The sequence below is a fragment of the Anarrhichthys ocellatus genome, unplaced genomic scaffold, assembly GCF_004355925.1.
Source record: "Anarrhichthys ocellatus isolate YVR2014 unplaced genomic scaffold, GSC_Weel_1.0 scaffold50, whole genome shotgun sequence".
NCBI classification, from domain to species: Eukaryota; Metazoa; Chordata; class Actinopteri; order Perciformes; family Anarhichadidae; genus Anarrhichthys; species Anarrhichthys ocellatus.
The window spans coordinates 2,211,817-2,232,704 of NW_022280080.1; the positions used below are offsets into that span (position 1 = coordinate 2,211,817).

Here is a 20,888-nt window from a genome sequence, read left to right on the forward strand (position 1 = left end):
TAAGACACAAGGACGTCCCTGTGCTGTTTATTTGCTGCAGTTCCAAACTGCTCGATCATATGCCGACTACGCTGCTTCCTTTCAAACAGCCCCAGGCTTTCTGTGTGACAACATTATCTACCAGAAAGGACGGCTCAATAGCTGAAGCTAATTTGCAGCCCCCATCTCTGGTTATTTTGAATTTTATAGTTAACACAGCTGTACAACCTATACAGGCCTGGTTTGCTTCATTCTGTGACGTGTGTGTGCACTCCTTATTCTACAAAAAGCCAGGGTGATGTGTGGGAATGTTTTGGGTTGTTTTTTCTCCCACTTTTATGAGTCCTAGGTTGTGTTTCTTATTCACAATTTTATTTTCTATTTAAAAATATATATATTGAAAATGGGCATCTACATGTTTATTGTTATGTCATATATTTAACACTGTTTTCAATAAATAATATATATTGCAAAAAACAGCTAAGCAATGAGCAGATGAAACATACCAGATTAAAACAGAGCCGATATAACAGACTGTATGCATGTGTATAAGCATGCGTCAACATGTATGTATGCATTGACATTTAAGTGTGTGTGTAAGGAAGTAAATGCTGAAGAAACTGCACCTGACTGAGTGTAATAGATGTATGTAATAATGTATGCGGTCTATAATGATGAAGCTCTTCGAGCTGTTAAATCTAATCCATGAAAATGCAGTACGTGTAATTCACATTTAATTGTGTTATAGCATCGTTATGTAATTATTAAAATTACATGAATATTTAACACTCTTTGTTTAATTTACATCAGACCTACTCTCACCTTTGACAAGCCATTCATCATGGAGCACATTTGTGTCTGTCTTGTCTCACACGCACGCACGCGCACACTCCCCGCACGCGCACACACCCCTCTGCTTTTTTTATTTTTTACATTAGCTGAGCTCCAGCTAGCCCAGAGCCCGACCATCACTGCTAGCTATGCCAACCCAAGGAGCGCCTCTGACAGCTAACGTCACTAGACACTGCTCACGTCAAACAAACGCGCTCCCTGGAATTTACCCCGCGGCCATGAAGCACTCCTTTCCTTTGTTTCTCTCTGAAACAGCTGGCCAACCTTTTCCACTGTAGCAGACAGAGTAGGTGTGTTTCGGGAATAAAGGCTAAAGCTAGCCCCTAGCGAAGCCCTTCCTCTCAATGAAACGTCAGTTCAGACAGGGCAGCACAAAGAGAAGACAATGTGACAAGGAGGCGAGGAGGTGGACCCACAACACCTATTCTCCTACTCACCATATCCTGCTGAAACGCCGCCGCTGGTTCGGACATTCAGCTCGCGTTTCTCGGCTTAAATGTGCCGTCTCCGGCCTCAAATATCTTCTGCCTTTCTCTTTCTCTCACTCTCCACCCTGAATGCTGCCTGCAGGACAAGAATGGGATCGTCGTGCGCAGGCGCACTCGATCCAGGGATGATGTTGGCACTTGGAAAACTGTCGCATGGCAATGCAAGAAAAAAGAGAAACGTTGGCGTGTATAACTCGACGTCTAGCGACATCTACTGGACACCTGGGGCCAGTGATGCGTGTACAGCGCAATGGTAGAGCAGCGTTTACATTTTCACTGTAACTGTTGTATTCAGAAGGATAAAAGTGAGGAGTTAGAGGTTCAGTGGCTCTTTAGCGTTATATCTCCGGATGTATGGAAAAGATGCCCTGGGCCCCCCAAAACACTGTTCACATGAACTATACATCAAGTATTCCTTTCTAATGTCAAATTACATAATGACCCCAAGACCAACAAACACTGTCGGACTAGCATCTCCACAACCAGATCACCTGACTACACTGTACTGCTGTCTTACATATTGCCCATTATGTGAAGCAGTAATATACAGAATCAGCATATTCAATCAGGGTTAATGCTACAATCATTTCCATTGGGTTGTGGAAACTAACAATTTTTATTATTGCAGAATTTCATATTGCGTCACTGATGAACTGGCAGACATTACTGGCACAGGTGTTCCTAATAACATAACGATGGACAATATCAGAACCCAGAAACCGAAGCAGCCAGATTCACTTCATTTATTTTACTTACACATGCATTTCCTACAATGACACGTCGAAACGCCTTTTTGCTCTGCTAGTGTGTATGCGAGTGATTTTCTATTAGCTTGTTCTTCTGAAAGAAAACACCACAACAACAAGAGGACCTCTTTGGATTGTACATTCTCACATTTATTTAGAATGATCATAAGTTTATATAGTACAAATTTAACCACGCTGTTAGACAAGTGTGCATGACGAAGTAAAAATGCCTGTTTTGCATCAACATTAGGGCCCTGTGTGGCAAAGGAAGCCGCCTGCTCCAAGACTGAAATACACATTTGTCAAAGAAGTCCAGTCAGAACTGGCCCGTTACTCAGGCTCACTGTGATGGTTTCGCAAGCTCCCCCACGGTACTCACTACTGTGGTACCCACAGTTATGGTGGAAACTTTCATAGGGGCGTCTTCCTCAAATGTAGTGGGATTTCCACACACTGAAAGACGCACTGGGATTTCTGAACACAGTTCAAAGGTGAGCCTGGTGTGTGCAGCTGTACCGTGACAGCCAGAGACCCAAGTCACCGACAACACAGTGAGGACTTTCACTCTGCGTCCGCTTCAGCGGGTTCCTCGCTCTCAGAGCCATCGACGTTTTCCTCCTCCTCCGAGGAGCACTCTTCATCTTTCACTATAGGAGGCATCTTAATGATGATTTCATCATCGTCGTCGTCATCGACGACGACCATGGACTTCCTCCTCTCCAGGACGGAGGGGGTGCAGACTGGCGTGGTGTCCTGAAATGGACAAGAGGAGCTCATTAGATGCTCATTCTGGTACGGAGGGAGGGGGGGTTGATTTGTTTTACTCTTGAATCTTTTTCCTACTGGTGCGAGGGGCAGGCACATAAAACTTATCGGGATGCACTGGAACTAAGAAAATGCAAAAATAATAACTATAAATCCAAAGTACTGTTATTACAAATACACAAAGCAGTCGTTTCTATACCAGGGCACACGTGTTTGTCTATGAGTGTGTGATATTCGTAACTGATAGAGAGACGAGAGAGAAGCCCGAGTAACTAATAATCCCATAATAGTAATAAAGATGCAATAATAATAATAATAAGAATGGAATAAGAAGAATGCAATAATAATACATCTTTGATTTTCCATACAGTGTTGGTACATGGGTTTTATCACGCAGCCACTAGGAGACGCACGCAATAAGCTTAATGCACCACAGTGCTATAGGCGCAGTAATCTGACCCCAGATCACTGGTTCACCTGGGGTCATTTTCAGTCTGAGCCAAGAGATAAATAAGATAAATAAGAGTGTTTGCCTTACATCGCTACACGTCGACGCCTCCATGGAATCAGAGGACTTCTTCTTCTGGGGCACCTGGGTGGCCTGGGAACACAAACGGAGCAATAAAGGTCAAACTGACACCAACCAAACAAAGAATAGATACGAGTAGAATAGCTCTACAATGTTGAACGCATAGAAAACTCGGATTTGATGGAAGAGGGTATCAATTATCACCGCTCGCATGACATTTCAACATTTTGAAGACATTTACTTTTATTCTGATGTGAAGATTCCAAGGGCCGATATTAAGAGAGTTGCAAGGTTGACTGTCATTCCAGGGATGACTTATTTTTGTCTAGCTCAGATAAACACAGCAGCTGCCGTGTCGAGTCATCATCTCGGTCTCAAAGCACTTACAAATCCAGGGAAGTCGTAGTCGATGCCGTGTGCTGCCAGTCTCTTGCGGAGCTTGGCTTCTTTCCGCAGCAGTTTGTCTTTCATCTTGGTCACCTCCTCCTCTGTGTGGGTCTTGTTGTAGCGGGCCACAGCAGGAAGTGATGGCTTCTTAAACTCCCTCTGGGAGCCGACGAACAGCTTCTCGTGCACTTTCTCTGGTGCGACCAGGTGACCTAGGGAACAGTCATCAGTGAGTACATGGGTATAAACTATCGTCTATCTTTACCGTTGTCATTTCGTATTCATTTCATTATTATTTCCATCATGGCACTGCGGGGATCTGTCGGATCATATCTTTTCTGATTGAGCCCGTTAATCATGCTGGTAACGTGAGCCATACTCACATTTGATGAGTCTCTCTCCCATGAGGTAGTTGTTCATGGTCTCTGCAACAATTTTGGCTACTTCGTCACAGTCGAACTCTATAAATGCATAGCCTTTGCTTCCACCTGTCTGAGACAAACAGACGGAAAAAAGGGTGAACATCACATGCACCTCAATAGTTTCACACCCAACATCTGCATTTGAATAAGCGAGGGCTGGGTGACAATTCAACGTGGTAATTTATCGACTTCAAAGGATTCAAATTGTGATGAAGATAAATCAAATAAATTGATAACAACAAGCACAAACGTGAATCGATACAATTTCTGCTTCAGGAAATAGACTAGTGTAGTTAAATCAAATTATAGTCTTAACCCGATTAGCCTGTATTTGTGAGCATGCATGTAAACAGACATGGAAATATTTTTGACATAATTTCACTTGAGAGTTTGTTCATTTTGCACGAAAGTTCCTAATTAAGTTTAAAAAATACTCGGTATTGTTTTCATTGTCAATTTCATTCACACATGATTATAAAAAATAGGCTTATCATGTGGTTATTTCCTAGACTATTTAGTTATTTATTGTTATTATATATTACCAGAAAACATAACATATCGTGACAGAATATTTACAAATGATTTGATCTTTTGTGGGTACAAGGGTTTTATCGCTCTGCCAATGGCTGAGCAGGAGATAAGCTTAATGCACCACAATACTTTGGGCTCAGATATCTGACCTCAGACCACTGTGACATCTGAGGTCATTTTCAGTGAGCCAAACCTCAGCAGGATGTCAACTGCTTTCTCCAACATGTCATCAGAGCAAACCGGAAAAATCTACATCTCTACTATCGCATTAGGTGTAATGCACAGGATAGTAAACTAAGAAAAATATGTGTAGTTGTTGTTATATTATGAGAACACAGTCTGTTTGAGGTGTCCCACATGTTTGTGGAGCCTATGTAGTCTTCAGCCGTGCTACCTTTTTACTCCTGGACAGCCGCAGCCTCAGGACCTTCCCAAACTGTTCGAAGTAAGACTTGAGCTGAGGTTCAAACAGCCCGTGTGGAAGGTGGCCCACATAAACCACTCCAGGGTCCAAATGCCCCCCCTGTAGAAGAACATAGAAGTTACATAGGAAATAAATGAACACTTGTACATTGTGTGATGAAATGCAATGATCAGTTATCCATGGATGCCATGTCTGTACATTTCAACTGAGTTGTAAAGAGATTTAGGCCTTTTCATTACATGTCGCATGTGTAAATAATAAAATGGATGGCTGAGTTCCATTAAGCTGCTTCAGGTTTCAGGTTCCCGGTGCACGTGCACTCTCTCGCATGGTCATGACTTACTGAGTACTTCACTAGAACAGAGCTGTAGTGTCATTAGTAGCACCTGTGCGTGTTTTAATGTCTGCAGTGGAATTAACCTACTGTCTCCAAATAATGTAAATAGATTGTTTTAATTTACATATATATATTTTTGGGGATAAACGGCAAAAATAAACGTGTTCCGGTGTGAATTGTTGAACGGTAGCTTTACAGACAGACCCAGTTTCTGCTTCGGCCTGCATCAAAGTGTATAACCCTGTCGAATATAAATACCATGAAGATAACCGTTACCATGTTAAAAGTACCGGACTGTGGCTAAATAATGACGACAACGTTGTAAAAAAAGAAAAAAAGCTCTCCATTATCTTTGAGAGATATCACTTCGATATATTGAATGCCAATTCACGATAGCTGAAATGTCTAATTAGGTCCCACAATCCGACGGGTGACGGAATAAAGTGTACCTACGGTAAGAAGCCGCTGAGGAATCAATAAAGAAATAGCACCCTCGTGTTGCGTGAATCCGTGGCTCCTTCAGGGCCACTGTTTCCTCTCGACCCACCTTGCTAGATTTGTTCTTCTTCGCCTCTTGCACCTTCTTCTTGAACTCGGACTCTTGTTTGGGGTTCAAAGCCAGCAGCTCTTTGGCCGGCTTAGGAGCCGTCCCTGCTTTACTTTCAGTCATTTCGATGAATTAAATATACGAAGACATAAACTGTAGCGTACAAACAACGGCGTCACTCAACTCTCTGCGTACCACGCTGGTCTCTTCATCCGCTTGCCCATGCGGCGACGACAGACGAAGTGCAGAGGGGAGGTACGGCTGCATTATCTACAGCGGTGCGCTCGACACAGCGCCGCCTACCGGCATGGAGGATTAACTAAATATCTTTACAGTAGCACTCGTTCATTTCTGCCACTTGAAACAAAAACACGACATTAGTGTGTTTTCTACAACCATTACCTCCTAATTATATAATAGTATCTCATCATTTTGATTTACCGTTTTCTGCATGTATAAGACTGTAGCATATATTACCATTAAAATAGTTTGCACGATGCACAAGTCATGTACTGCATGGTATTGTAGTTCATAACATTTAAATACCCTTTGAATTCCAACAATTTCTTATTTGATTTTATTAGTTATATAAATGTTTATAGTTGTTTTATTCCATTATTACAATTACTTATTCCAACTTATTCTCACAAATTTGAGGTATCTCTTCTTCTTCTTTAAATTTGATTGGCGGATCGCAACCAACTTGAATAGGTGCATACCGCCACCTACTGTACTAGAGTGTGCATTTTCAGGGTGAAAGTTTCATCACTGTTCTGATAATAAAATAAAATAAAATGAAATAATATATATATATATATATATATATACATTTTGAGGTATCTCATCATTTGATAAATTGACTTATTATCTCATAATTATAATAGACTATTTAGTGAAAATTAATTAAAACATACAACTTTAAAATACCATCTCATAATCACTAGATAATAATGTATAATTTAATATATTTATAATATTTTTTTATTTGAACACTTACTAATGAGACTTAATAGTGTGGTGTTTTTTTTCCTTTTTTTAAATGGTGGAAATGGGCTTCCACAAAAAGATCAAACGAACAACAAATACAAGAATAAACACAAAGGGGGGGAAACTTTGGGTTGCTTTGAATTAATCAGCCTTCTAATGTGTGGTTTGGAGAAACGCTACAGTACAAACGAAGGAAAGGAGAAGGAGGAGCACAGGAGGAGGTGGAGAGAATAAAAACAAGGGGGAGGAGTGTTTACCAGTAATGAGGCAAGACAGACTTTAGATCCAGATCAGCAGTGAACACAGCAACATCGGTGGCTCTGAATTCATGACATGGCAGCAAAACTCATCTACTTCACCGTGAATGGGACACCGGAGCAGGCTGAGTTCCTGGTGGATTGCCCTGCTGAGGACGTCAAAGGTAGGAGCAGGGAATGATGTTAAAGTTCACTTATTTGTTTGAGAAATGAGTTTTAAGGTATGTCAAATATAATGTTTAAAAATATGATCTGCATTTTTCTATGTAATAAAAACTACTTTTCCAAAATTCTCCCACTTTTACCAGGATTTTACACTTACATTTATATAATGTGAATATCTGACATGTTATTATGGAATCTAAATTTGAAAGGCATTAACAGATTGACTGACAGACACATATTCTTACAGCTATTTCTTTCTTAAAATAGACAAGGAAACAATCTTGGTTAGTGCGTGGATCAGAAGCACAGTCGGTCGTTGGACCAGCAGGTGAAACAGCTGTATAAGTGTGAAGGAGGTTGTCTGAGCTTCGGACAGCCAAACAGCTGCCACTGACAGCTCCTCTAGGGTCACACAGGGTCACACAGGGTGAAGGCTTTGTCCAGCTCTGGCTTCACATGCTCTTTATGTGCTTTGTTTCATGTGGCTATTGAAGATCCCACATATAATGTCAATGAGATGGTTGTTCGTTAATTGTTTTTAGCTTGTGGTGATTGGATTATTGCTAATCTAGCTGTATAATCTGCTTGCCTCTGTGGTAGTGTGATATAAAAGTGGTAGCACTTTCAAACACGGCACACTTTATAAAGGGCTTGTAAGTGCTTTTATTAATGTCAATATATGATTGAACACTTATAGATCAGTAACCCAAGTAATGAAAAAAACCTTTGGCCTCTGTCTATCCTTTCTATTTGCAAATACATGGATACATTTGGTTATAATAAGTTGTTAAAAATGGATTTTGGTCAACATCCTCTGCAGCCCTGTTCCAGAGGTCTTTTTGCACAATCTGGCAACTCACAAGTTGTTCTTATTACTGGTTTGATGATAATAATTGTATGATCTGTGAAGATATTTAAAGATTTTGTTCACAATAATAAAGGATTGGGTGCCTCATGTACCAAGGCCCGGGTCTGAATCCAACCTGTGTCTCTTTGCTGCATGTGGATCCCTCTCTCCCTCCTCCCCAGTCTCTCTCTCTCTCTCCTCTCTAAAGGCAGAACATTGCCCAAAAAATAAACTGAAAGAAAAACACAACTTATTAACCATTTATTAAGGGTTCCTTTTAAAAACAGGTACCTAAAAGCTTGACAAATATATTATAACTCAAGGACCACTTACCAGGGCTTTCCAGCCACACCCCATGGTCTTCCTGAGCAGTTGAGGTAAACTGTGAAATCATTTCTCAGGGCATAGTGTGAACTGAGCGGTGAGCTGTTCCTTTTCAGATCTGTTCCGCTGTGCAGCCGAGGCAGGACCCCATGACATCCTGAAGCTGTACAACCCCAAAGGCAACATCATCAACATCTCCCCGAGTCTGGAGCCCAACAGCCCAAACTCCTGCTACAAGCTGGAGGTGGTGGCCGCCGACAGCAACAGTGAGCCGTTAGGTATCTTTAACTTTGCACCCTGGGAATCGCAGTGCATGGGCTCATTTCAAAGTTGTTGATGGACTTCCTCTTGTCTTGTGATTCCAGCTGCGGAGCTTGCTGTTGCACTCGGATTTGACCTCTCCTCTATGGACAAAAGGTAAAGGTGGGAAATAAGGGAAACAGGACATACTTAGATATATTCCTGAGGATAAATATGATTCACATTTAACGTGAAAGGTGAAAGAGGCAGTTATCAAAGTTTTATGAATAATCAGAGATCAGGTGTTTAGGTGCTTTATACTTTGAACCAGAGGGACAGATGGACAATGCAAGACTTTGAGACTTTGAACAGCCCAAACTAAAGATATAGATGTGTGATGACTTAACACCTCCCTGACGGTGTGATCTCAGACTGCAGGGCCTGGAGAAGAACATCCTGATCGAGGCCGGTGAGACTCCTGCAGTTGTGTACGAGATGAAGAAACAGGTGGATTCATTCCAGGAGAAACTAGAGGTGCAGTACTCTGTAAAGATACTCTGCAAATTTGGGTTCAAAGTACGTGGAACTTATTAATATGACAACACAAAAGTATAATTAAAGATTAAACAATCCCTTATTAGTCCCGCAGTGGGGAAATTTGTTCTCTGCATTTGACCCATCCCTAGTATATATTGGGAGCAGTGGGCTGCCCCTGAGAAGCGCCCGGGGAGCAGTTAGGGGTTTAGTGTCTTGCTCAGGGACACTTCGGCACAGCACACGTAGAAACCGAAGATCGAACCGCGAACCTTGCGGTGACCGGACAACCATCTCTACCCATGAGCCACGGTCGCCCTGAATCATAATCATCTGCATCGGGAGTTTTTTAATCCTCATCGGAAAAATAAATGTTGCTGACCCAAGCCAACCCTGAAGTCACCCATTGGTTTGTGGACTACGATTTTGTCTATCTTGTTTTCTTGCAACGAGAAGTGACACGAGAGGGTGGAGCTTAGTACAACCGAACGATGATGAAGACATTTTTAGTCGACCAAAATGTTACAGTGATCCTTCATGAACTGAAAACACACGTGAAAGGGAAAGTTTTAAGAAGAAAACACAGACAACTCCCAGACCGGACAACGCTGTGGCAGAGACCTGTCAATCACCGTGTAGACCCGCCCTAAAGCATCCCCTGCTTTATGGTCTGTGTGACTCTAAATGGACCATAATTTACTAAATGAACATCATGCTGTATTGAAGAAGACTTGAAACTAGAGATTGAGACCATAAACTCATGTTTACAATGTTTACTGAGGTAATAAATCAAGAGAGAAGTAGAGTCATTTTATCATAGACTTCTATACAACCAGACTTGTCTTTGCAACCAGAGGCCTGATTGCTGTTAGAAAGAATGCAACTTTAAGGCACTTCTGCGTTGGTTTCACTTTTCAGAAGTGGAGGTTGCTGCTTGGTTTCATATGAAGTGGGATAGTAAGAAAAAAACAATGTTGTAATTAGATTTACTTCGTATTTTAAAGCTGCACTTATAAATACTTTTGCAGTGAATTAAATGACTATGTGTAATGTGAAAAGGGTTGCTCACATGTGATGACCTCAGAGAGAATTATCACCCGACTCCTCGATTCCCTGAGCTCTGCTGAGCTTTTTTAACATCTTTAGTTCATTGTTTTTGTCATCATCCTTGTTTCCAGCATTAGCAGGAAGCTGTTTACAGATAATCTGTCATTCCTGAAGGGCCAACCTGGGGATTTGATGTGCTGCTCTAACCCGTCTCTTTTCAGAGTGTGGAGCATCTGAGCTGGCTGGGATTGTTTAAAGACCTGTCGGAGGGAACACACAAGCCCTCCCCCTTCTACCACAAGAGAACCCTGCATAAGACCAGGAAGGAGTGCGAGCATGTGCGGGAAAAGTTTCTACAAATGAGGCACGTTCACACGCAAACCTCACTAGAAACTACACTGCCCTCCATATATTATATGTTCAAATATGGTAACCATTAATGCTTATGCTGTTGCCACTGCAGCTCCCTGGAAGTGTCAGAGGGGGTGAGGCAGTACTTAAAGACCCCGACCTTTGATAACTGGTAAGTATCGACCAGTATGAATCTGGAGATGATTAGTGTCTCCTGCAGCATCATGGTCATGACAACGGTGTGCAAACCACCAGTGCACCTGTGTCCTCAGTATACAGTGAGGCAGACGGTCGGCTAATGGCGGTCGTGCCCGACAAGCACCTCTAATGCACTTCTGAGGATGGGAGACGTCACCCCTTTCCTCTGATGAACACACTCATCTCAATATGAATAGGCCTGCAGAGGGCTCACAAATCAAAAGGTCTTTGTGAGACCATGTTTGAAGTGGGCTTCATGGGGAGGAAGCGCATGCTGCATTCAGCGAGGCTTGCTCATGTCCAAAAAAGCTTTTAAAGCAAACCCACAATGGCGGCGGTGGATGGATATGCGGCCATGCGCAGGCTACAGAATGAGAACTGAAGCTCGGGCGTCACCTGATCAAACTGAATTAGAGGATTCCTTTGAAACCCTGATTTTCTGTAGGCATAGAGGTATTATGAAGGATGAGGCTGGTGTTATTCTACATTTTTGAAGAGATTTTTGTCAAGAGATCCCATAAATTATAATGTATTTTAGTACCTATTATGCTTTTCGTATAATAGCCGTTTTATACCTAACCCTCTTCCCTACCCCGTCTGCTCATCACCAAGCCATTCCCACTGAAGACCTACACCTTTAAAAAGTATTTAAATTTTTTATAAAGGTTCAGCAATTTCCTGAAACAGCTGGGCACTGTAGTTTTTATCAAACAGAAGTAAATAGTGCATTTTTGGGGACTATTTTCAGCTATGGATTCATACATATATTTCCCGCAGTAGAACAGTGTGGAGATAAGATATACTAGTGTGTGTGTGTTCATGGTAATGATGGATTATATCACCCAATGCAACAGTGTATCTCATTGAGACGTCTTATCATATATGGACAACAATAGAGCTCTATGGTACAGAGGAATACATTAGTTAAGGCTTTGTATACATAATACTTGTTTGTATATATATATATATATATATATACATATATCAGTCTATCAGATGACACATTTTGTTTTGCTATATATACTGTATATATACATTTATACTTTATTGCAAGTGTTATCAAAACGTATTTTTTGCTTTATATATATACACAGTGTGATGCTTGGATGAAACCTTTAAATATGGTATCACAGATGTATGTTATCACAGATGTTATGCTGTTGAGACTAAAATGTTAATTCACAAAATGTTTTTAGGTGAGGTGCCTTCATTAAAGGCAGGGTTGGTTATCTTCTTCAAAAACATTTTTGATATCTAAATTGAAATTGTCATTACATCCTGACAGCAATCAATGAATCAGACGCTCTGACAAAACAAAAACAAGAAAAAAGAGGTTTGTTTGTGTGGCTGTCGAGGACTTCAACAAGCCCGTCCAATCATCGCAATCGGCCCAAACGTGATGATTGGACGAGCTGCCCGCCTGCCTGAGCGTATTCTGCCCGTGCACTCATTCGTCATCACCCGAGTCTTCCAACAGCTGCTAGCTCAACAGCTGTGGGTACCAACAATAGCCATGTTGGTTGTTTACGTACAGTATATAATGATAATTTGTGGGAGTGGCTTTGGAGGGAGGACTGAAGGGAAGTGTCCAAAAGTCCAAAAGTCGCTACATTTAGCGAATTTTGGAGCGAGTGATGCTAGCTCCCTTCATCGGAAAAGAGTTGGCAACTCAGGGCTGGGTTTTTAAGTTGGACCATTTAAAAAAAAAAATCTTTCTGGTTTCTCAACATTACCAACCCTTTAACCCAGGGGTCTCAAACTCATCACTCCGGGCCACATCAGCAACATGGTCGCCCACAAAGGGCCGGTTGTAAATGTAACTACTCGTAACATATTGTTAAATAACTGTCTCCGCATTTGATTATTGTTTATTCAAGTGTAAAAATATTGTACATGCAGGTATATAAATGTAAAAATATATTTAAGCACATTTCTGTTATAACTTAAATCCTATTAATTTAGGGCTAAGAAACCCACATTACTCTATCAAAGATCAAACTATTAAAGAAAATAGCAAAGACAAATATCAAACAAGTTATTACAATAACTTTGTTCAAAGTTTAAAATCCTTTCAAGGGTGCGTTTGCACAATCCCACGTGAAGTATTTCATGTGTTGTAAAGCCACGTTTAAAGTAGTCTTCAATGTACTCACAATACATTTCCATGTCAAATGTACAGTAACCAGCCAAAGAGCTGCTTCTATGACTGTGTTTAAGTATCTCATCATTTTGACTTTCGATCTCATAATTTCGACTATAGGGATATTTTTATTATGAAGTCTAACTTTAAAAAATATTATTATTATTATTATTATTTTTTTAAACTTTTTTTTTTTTTTGCTCGCGGATTCGCGGGCCACATAAAATGACGTGGCGGGCCGGGAGTTTGAGACCCCTGCTTTAACCGATTGGATGTTTGCTTTTTTAATCATGAGCATTGGTATTTGTATTTGTAGATATAAGTGCCCTCCCATGGCGTATTTTGTGTGTGTCGGTGCAGGCAGTGGGAGGACGCAGAGATCATGGTGCTCCTTCAGGTCATGTACACAGATTTAGATTTCATAGCGGCTTTCAACATCGAGCCAGAAGTACTGCAACAGTTCCTGTTTCAGGTCTACCGACGATACAACAACATCCCTTTCCACAACTTCAAGCACTGCTTCTGTGTCACCCAGATGGTGAGTGTGTGTATGTGTGTGCGCTTTTTTGAGAGACGTTTTATCGGAGCAAATCATGGAAAGCCCAATCGTGTCTGTAATCATGAAATAGTGCAACTATGCCATCACCTTGATTGTTAATTGGTGAAGTGCATCTGGTCCTCAGAGTTAAGAGGCGCCTCAGATCAGTGGACAATCGATTGTCTCAACTGCTTACATGTTAGCCATATCAACTTTATAAGCCGATGGTGCTGGCTGTGTATCTGTCTGTAATTGTGTGAAGCAGCATGTTGACTCACTATCCTTTAAAAGTCTTGTTCTTCAAACTGCACTCATCAATATTTGTATATAAAAACGGATAAAATAGTGTGAAAATGGGTTGCGGGACAATAAGCTCTGAGCTTTTTAGCATCTTTCAGCTGATTTTTTTTGGATAAAAAATGTAGTGATTGATTTCTAATATCAACATGAACAAACTCTGATAAGCAGTGGCAATCTACCTGCACCAGCAAATAGCAGTAAGACAAAGTTAACAAGCATCTGGAGCAAATCTTTTCATCTTTAAGAGTAGATGGCAGCCTTCTTTTTCCACATTAAGTACATGATAATATCTCCCGTTGTCATGCTGTACTACTATTTATCTCTGAGCAGATGTATGGTTTGATCTGGCTGACTGACCTGAAGACTAAGATGGACAGCGTGGATCTGCTGATCATGCTGACCTGTGCGGTCTGCCACGACCTCGACCACACAGGATACAACAACGCCTATCAGGTATATGAAACCCCCTCTTTGTGCTGCCGCAGACAGTTGCTGAGCCACAAAAGAAAGCGTCATTTTGAAAGATACACACATGATTTGTCTAGAATCCTCAAATTCACTTCAGCTGAACATAAGAATGTCTTTTTTTGTGGATTTCGAGACACCTCTGAAAGCCTTTGCACACCAAGTACAAATATTTGGTTAGCGTTTTTTTCCCATTTTTCCGTCATCCAATAAAAATTGGTACCCACAGAACACTGAGACCGATGCGTTTTATTATTCTGTTTATTGCAAAATGTTCAAAATGTTGTTATATGAGACAAAGCTGAATAAATTACTGCATAATGGATAGCGCTAGTCCCAAATGGGGCTACATGATCACCTGCCACAATCTAAATTTGAATTCTGCATTGCTGTATTCTTTACTTTGTTTGTCGTAAAGTGCTTTGTGCTAGCAGACGTCAATCAGCTCATCAGATGTGATTTGGGCTGATGACATCTGCATGTACGGTGGCTCTGACGGGTCAAACATTTAAACTTGATTGACACAATGTGAGGTTGTGTTTGTTTTTAAACGTGCTTCATTTAGAGACAAAAAATTCAGACGTGGTGTGCAAATGCTTTTCCATGACAATGCTTTAAGAAGGGATCTTTTCACAGCTGCTTTGGACAAGAGGAACAATGACAACGACCAATAACACGTTCTTTATTAATATGGACATATATGTATTAAGACAGACTTGAAATAAATGTGAACCAACTCTTTAAATTTGGTTATCAAATAATTCTGATCAAGAGATGTATCAAGGGAGATATTTCACAGTGGAGGAATGTGGCAAAGCTATCTCGTAGTGTTGGGGATTTTTACTCTAATGTCTTGAATTTGAATAAATTCAATAATTTCTATATTACATATATGCTGATCACTACCAATATAGTTGTTATATTTGCTCAAATTGGCCAGTTGTATCGACTTATATATACTGGTACTTGTTTACCTTACTCAGAGCCTGTGACATCACCTCAGTGTTTACCGTCTGCTGTTTTTGACCTTTCTCAAGTTATATAAACATTGACTGTTTTTGTCCCTTGTGGCTATCGCACCAATGCATACAGACGCGCTTCAGCATCAACTCTATTTAAAGTTCATCAGAAGCTCCAAACTGAAGTGTGACCTCTTTCAGATAAATGCTCGGACTGAACTTGCTCTCCGCTACAACGACATCTCTCCACTGGAGAACCACCACTGTGCTGTAGCTTTTGAGATCCTAGAGAAGGTAAGGATGACAACCCGCTGTTTGTTCAAAACGTTCTGTCCAGGCTGCCATCACACATCCACTTTAGTATGGAGCTATCACCATAACATGGAGCCTGTCCATGAACAGAGGGCTTTCTGTTTTGTAGACAGAGAGCAACATCTTCAGAAACTTGTCCATGGATCAATACAAACGGATTAGAGAAGGGATCATCAAGTGAGATCACCTCTCTGATTCTCTAAGCGTGCACATTTACTCATGTTATGATAGCACAGCAGCATGGGCTATGGGTTTTATTCTATGTCCTCATTGCAGATGCATTCTGGCCACTGACATGACGCGGCACAATGAGATTCTCAACAGGTTCAAGTCCATCCTGCCATCGTTTGACTTCACCAACAAGGACCACAGAGAAGTGGTAAGAGGAGAGCAAACAGGCCTCTGTGGCAATATGATTCCATATTCATAACTCATGTAACTTCATGTTCAGACAGTATTTGTGTATGATACTGAGGGGTGGGCTTTGCATTTCATTTTAGAGGTATATAAAAAGGGACATTAAGATCTATTCCTAATGCACCTGTAATACAGGTTAGTGCCGTTCAAAAGGACAATACGACAGCACAAATATAAAGTCAAACTATTTCAGACAAATGCACACAAGACATAAAAATGATAAAAGTGGAATAATATAACCAATAAAATACCATGACAAATAAGAGAAACAATACCTGCATTTTTAAAACATGACTTAAATTGAATAAATAGTTCAATTTGGATTTAAACATTCTAATCAAAAGCCAGAGGTATTTGTATTTTTATGATTAACGATATCAACACATTGAGCTTCTCTTAGATCCTCAGGCAGACTGTTCCAACAGCATAAGAATATACTGTATGTATAGCATATTCATGAAATGACAACATTTCATGCTGATGTGATGTAAAAACAGCCGACCTGAGGCGCCATCACAGTTTATACATTTCAAAAAGGAAAGCATCGCACTAGTTTAGCCTGCTGGATGTAGAGGCATGCATTAATGGCCACACATTTCAACCCTTTTAAGGACTTTGCCAACATTAGGTTGTATAAATTACAAACTATAAACTTTTCTTGCTTCCAGTGGAGCCCAGGCCTCTGTGAGGCCCCATCATACTGATAGAGGGTAAACTCTTTACCTCTGTGTTTCTCTCACAGTTCAGGGCTGTCTATCTGATTCCTTCCTGTTGTGTGTACAGCTGATGATGATTCTGATCAAAGTGAGCGACATATCCAACGAGGCGCGGCCCATGGAGGTGGCTGAGCCCTGGTTGGACTGTCTTCTGCAGGAATTCTACAACCAGGTGACCGAGTGCTCTTGTATGGAAAGACTGTGGCAACACGTGGATATGAGCTTCACAACTATACAGGGTTGTTTACACATACAATTACTTTTCAGGCCAGATTCAGAGGCAACAAAGTCAAATCAAACTAACAGCCCCGCTGCATGTATCGCCCCTCTCTTTGCCCTCAGAGTGATAAGGAGAAGTTAGAGGGTCTTCCCGTCACGCCCTTCATGGACCGGGACAAAGTAAACAAGCCTTCATCTCAAACAGGCTTCATCAGATTTGTCCTTTTGCCTCTCTTCATCGAGCTGGCCAACCTCTTCCCCTGCTTGGAGGTAATTTATTTAAAAGATTCATGAATATCCAGGTAATGTACCAAACCTTTGATTCTGACAAGTCATTGTAGATAATGTTGGGAATCACTTACTAAATGAGAAGTGGACATGGCTAAGGGAAAGTTTGCTCACTCTGGGTGTAATTTGACCAATCCCCCATTCGTTCTGCAGCAACACATCATCGACCCGGTACGGAAGGCTCTGGATTACTACACAGAGATGGAGAAAGCACTGGAGAGGGAGAAGCAGATCCGGGCTCAGAGTGAGAATGCAGCCAAGAGCCAGGAGACGACTGTGGGCACACAGAGCTCAGCTGACAGCCACACGGAGGCTCTGCCCGAAGCCTCGAAACCAGACGCACAGTGAGCTGGTGGCATGTACTGGACAGGGCATCTTATCTGAAGAGTGTATGATTTTAGACTGATTTAAATGTATTCCAACTGTCTGAATGGACTTTGACATGTTTATTTACTGGGCTAAGCACAAGCACCGTACTCTGATCCGTCTGTAGTAGTTTTGGTGTCTGCAGTATTAAATGGAATACGGTGAGGTGGAACCTAACTTTTACTCGATGAGCTCGATATCATTCTCAACACTAATGTATTTTTTATATTATAGTATTTCCAAAGTACAGTGCAACACATTTTCGTGAATTATATTTTATGACGAAAAACATTTTTGTATTATAAAAGAAACAAGTGACAAATGTTGCATGTTAGGTCACACAATATAATACAATAAAACCTCCACTGTTGGTTTGGGAGGAAATAAACTCGATATACTGTTAGCTGATTTGGTTGCATTGCATCAAATGTGGTCAGTTGAAAACACACCAGAGACTATCTGGAGATTGGATCACACCAGCTGCAACCCCAATAGGGCCCTATTAAAGCCCCGGGCGTCATAAGGTACAAACCATATGTAGAAAAGTGTCAGTCTGTGTCTCTATGTGGTATGGACTGCCGTTTCTTTGCTATCACGTCCGTGGTTCTCATGCAGCATTTCAGACAATTCGGAGGTCAGAATCTTCCCAGTTGAGATTTCCTAATCCCCACGTCCAGGTGTTGCAGGTGCACGACTCCAAGCGTTAACTGATGTGCACACATGTAAACTCTCAGCGATAACTTGTCATTTTAAACGTTTTCACAAATAACTTTTGGGTTTGAGAAGATAACTTTCAGAGATTGTTGACCGTAACCAGCTGCCTAATAACACGGAGAAATATTTTTAACATCAATTTACATGTAGAACAGGTTTTAAGGTTTTACTATGCGATAGTATGTAGTATTTAATTCAATAGAGGCAAATAAACGTGCCTTTTAGTTGATGGTTTACCATTTGCAGGATGTTTTTCCATAATTGTGACACCAGACTTGCTTCTTCGTTAAGTCAGGGTAGATGGATTTCCAGCATCATCCACAGGATTCTCCTGTTGGTGTTGTAAGGAGTACACACTTGTCCTATTCCTTGTACTCAAACCAGTAAGATAAAAATCCGTGAGAGTGTGTTAAAGTCAGTATCACCCTGACCTGAAATAATGGATAAGACTCTCAAATGAAGAATTCTACAACTCTCCAGCTGAACTGACAGGACAGAGCTCGCGTCATTGGCAGACCCAGAATCAGCTCCCTGGACAGCGCTGGGAAGACACGTTGGTGCCCAGTCAGTCAGACAAGGAGTCCCCTGAGCTGTAGATCAGCACAACTTCATGTTATTTTAGTTCTTTTAGCAGTTCACCACAGCCTCACTGTGACCAAGATACCTCCAGACAGACAAAGTCACATCAACAGGGTCTACGCTGGGGAAGTCTCCAGAATAATCTGTGCTGCTGCACTTGTGATTTCAACAACATCGTTTCAAGTCTCAGTTTTCATACAGCAAAAAACATTTTAATAATCATCCTGTATTTGGCTAGAACTGCTTTAAGTGAGTCTGCATCCAGTTTGTTTCCTATTATTTTGATTAATAATAATGCTGCTTTATGGAACAGTTCACCCCAGAATCACTCATCATCATCATTTACTAGTGTCAGCCTGTCGCCTATCTGGGGAAGAGCTCTCTTACCTGTAGGAGACTAGGCCCCCTCAGAGATGAGCAAGACTTGACTTTGATCGGAATGTACAAAATAAAAAACAGTTTTATTGGGTTTTTACAAAAATAAAAAGATGATTAAAGGTTACAAAAACTGGATAATGTAAAGATTAAGTAAAAGAAAAGACAAAAGTTAAAATAGGTTTTGAACAAAAAGCCTACCAAAATACAGAACCCCGTGTCTCTGTGGTATCCTCCTATCTATACCTTACTGCTTCCAGCATCTTTGACCCCCAGGTCCATATATGGTCGACAATTTAACATTACCAAATCCTTGGATGAAGCTGCTTATGTAGTTTTACGATCTATGACAGGCTTCTTCAAGTTAACACTTAACAGTAAAAAGTAAAGTCATGATGGATTTCAAATTACTCTTAGCTCAGTAATAGTTAAGAAATCAATTATGGCTCAATGAGCGGAATAAAACTTAAATGTGTTAAACACAAAACTCAAAATTAAAAAAAGTCTCAAAACCACACTTTCAGACATTGCTCACTATGGTTTAAAGTCAGCCAGAAGTTTCCATTGTGTAAGAGTCAGCCAGGAGCCCAAACGTTATTAGGGTCTCGCTCCTCGCTCTGCAGAAAGTAGAGGTGTTTGATAGAATCAAAGTTCACCTGCAGTACATGACAGTACCACAGTTTCACTATGTTCGAAGTATTTGTTTAGTCTTTAATTTGAGAAATAACTTAATTAATTGATGAATCAATTATTTGAATAGAAGAATATAGAGATAGGTTTAGCTGAGGTGTGTCTCAGCCATGTTTTGGTGGATACCTCAACAGTCTTCCTCGATGCCACTGGTAGCATTGTTAACAAGGCTAAAGGGGAGAGCACACCTTTCTGTATCTACGAGCTTGTAGTGAGCAGTCAAAGGGGCTCTCCTGTTCCTGTTGCCACTTCCGTTACAGCATCTGTATCATACTTTCTTGGCTATATATATTATTATATTATACTGAATTCCCTGTGAGGGAGACAAAAATAAGATGTCCTGACGTGTTTGTCAAAGTGTTATTTACTGCTTTTTTTCATGTAATAAAGGTTAAATATTTAACTGTAAAGTAGTAATGCGTGTTTGAGACCTTCATTTTTTTGCATTAAATCATATTGGGATGTTTGCTGAAATTGATTGGATGTGGCACAGCCCTACAGAGAACATGTTCCACCAGCCGCCACTGCGAGCGAGTGATATAAATAACAGACAAAATAAATCATTACGAAATATAAAAAATAAAAAACAGGTAGGTCAATCAGGTACATAGATTCATATAAATAGAGGACTTTTTTAACACTCTTTTGTATAATAATGTTATCTCGTTTAGATACGCAGCAAATATAGGAATAGTTTTAAAGAAACAACAAATATGAAATGGTTTGCCAAAATAATTAAATTGATATTCCCAAACTCTGTTTTCTTGTCTTGTTTTATTGGAGACAAAAAGTGTTTATTTTCAAATGTTAGGCTCTGAATACTTTGATCATTATTATATGTTATCCAACTTTG

At 40.6% G+C, this 20,888-nt stretch overlaps 3 protein-coding genes and 2 non-coding genes across 25 annotated transcripts in view; 1 reads left to right on the top strand and 4 right to left on the bottom strand.

The window, feature by feature from the left end:
• Positions 1 to 1,430, bottom strand: part of clasp1a (cytoplasmic linker associated protein 1a) — a 76,360-nt gene extending 74,930 nt beyond the window's left edge. For all 19 annotated transcript variants that reach the window (XM_031869998.1, XM_031869993.1, XM_031869995.1 and 16 more), the window contains exon 1: positions 1,269 to 1,430. The gene's annotated coding sequence lies outside the window, so the exon portion shown is untranslated. The remainder of the gene's footprint in view (positions 1 to 1,268) is intronic.
• A 763-nt stretch (positions 1,431 to 2,193) lies between these two features.
• nifk (nucleolar protein interacting with the FHA domain of MKI67) lies at positions 2,194 to 6,234 on the bottom strand. Of its 2 annotated transcripts, none has more exons than XM_031870008.1 (6): positions 6,008 to 6,234; positions 5,094 to 5,222; positions 4,130 to 4,238; positions 3,747 to 3,958; positions 3,369 to 3,431; positions 2,194 to 2,818 (listed from the first exon to the last, which is right to left on the bottom strand). In XM_031870008.1, the coding sequence occupies exons 1-6, from the start codon at positions 6,128 to 6,130 to the stop codon at positions 2,627 to 2,629; spliced, it is 828 nt and encodes a 275-aa protein (XP_031725868.1). In that variant the 5' UTR covers positions 6,131 to 6,234; the 3' UTR covers positions 2,194 to 2,626. The 2 variants fall into 2 exon arrangements, with proteins under 2 accessions (XP_031725868.1, XP_031725869.1); XM_031870009.1 differs by lacking the exon at positions 2,194 to 2,818 and adding an exon at positions 2,854 to 3,290 and having other exon boundaries at positions 3,332 to 3,431.
• On the bottom strand, positions 3,198 to 3,328 carry LOC116395861 (small nucleolar RNA ACA64). The gene has a single exon (XR_004213554.1). It is a non-coding gene; the product is annotated as a small nucleolar RNA ACA64 (small nucleolar RNA).
• Positions 4,758 to 4,887, bottom strand: LOC116395860 (small nucleolar RNA ACA64). The gene has a single exon (XR_004213553.1). It is a non-coding gene; the product is annotated as a small nucleolar RNA ACA64 (small nucleolar RNA).
• Positions 6,235 to 7,295: 1,061 nt separating the features above from the next.
• LOC116395834 (high affinity cGMP-specific 3',5'-cyclic phosphodiesterase 9A) lies at positions 7,296 to 18,303 on the top strand. Of its 2 annotated transcripts, none has more exons than XM_031870001.1 (14): positions 7,296 to 7,415; positions 8,704 to 8,865; positions 8,953 to 9,004; positions 9,259 to 9,361; positions 10,630 to 10,772; positions 10,872 to 10,931; positions 13,458 to 13,635; positions 14,266 to 14,388; positions 15,561 to 15,653; positions 15,781 to 15,848; positions 15,948 to 16,050; positions 16,872 to 16,976; positions 17,147 to 17,293; positions 17,465 to 18,303. In XM_031870001.1, the coding sequence occupies exons 1-14, from the start codon at positions 7,328 to 7,330 to the stop codon at positions 17,657 to 17,659; spliced, it is 1,620 nt and encodes a 539-aa protein (XP_031725861.1). In that variant the 5' UTR covers positions 7,296 to 7,327; the 3' UTR covers positions 17,660 to 18,303. The 2 variants fall into 2 exon arrangements, with proteins under 2 accessions (XP_031725861.1, XP_031725863.1); XM_031870003.1 differs by having other exon boundaries at positions 8,704 to 8,853.
• The last annotated feature ends 2,585 nt before the right edge of the window (positions 18,304 to 20,888 follow it).

Excerpts from the sequence above, each read along its gene's own strand:
- nifk (XM_031870008.1), bottom strand. The coding sequence starts at position 6,130 with ATGACTGAAAGTAAAGCAGGGACGGCTCCTAAGCCGGCCAAAGAGCTG. Across the intron at positions 4,239-5,093 it reads GGCTGTCCAGGAGTAAAAAG|ACAGGTGGAAGCAAAGGCTA; the intron begins GTAGCACGGCTG and ends TGTTTGTCTCAG. Across the intron at positions 2,819-3,368 it reads AGGCGTCGACGTGTAGCGAT|GACACCACGCCAGTCTGCAC; the intron begins GTAAGGCAAACA and ends TGTCCATTTCAG.
- LOC116395834 (XM_031870001.1), top strand. The coding sequence starts at position 7,328 with ATGGCAGCAAAACTCATCTACTTCACCGTGAATGGGACACCGGAGCAG. Across the intron at positions 7,416-8,703 it reads CCCTGCTGAGGACGTCAAAG|ATCTGTTCCGCTGTGCAGCC; the intron begins GTAGGAGCAGGG and ends GTTCCTTTTCAG. Across the intron at positions 10,932-13,457 it reads ACCCCGACCTTTGATAACTG|GCAGTGGGAGGACGCAGAGA; the intron begins GTAAGTATCGAC and ends GTGTCGGTGCAG.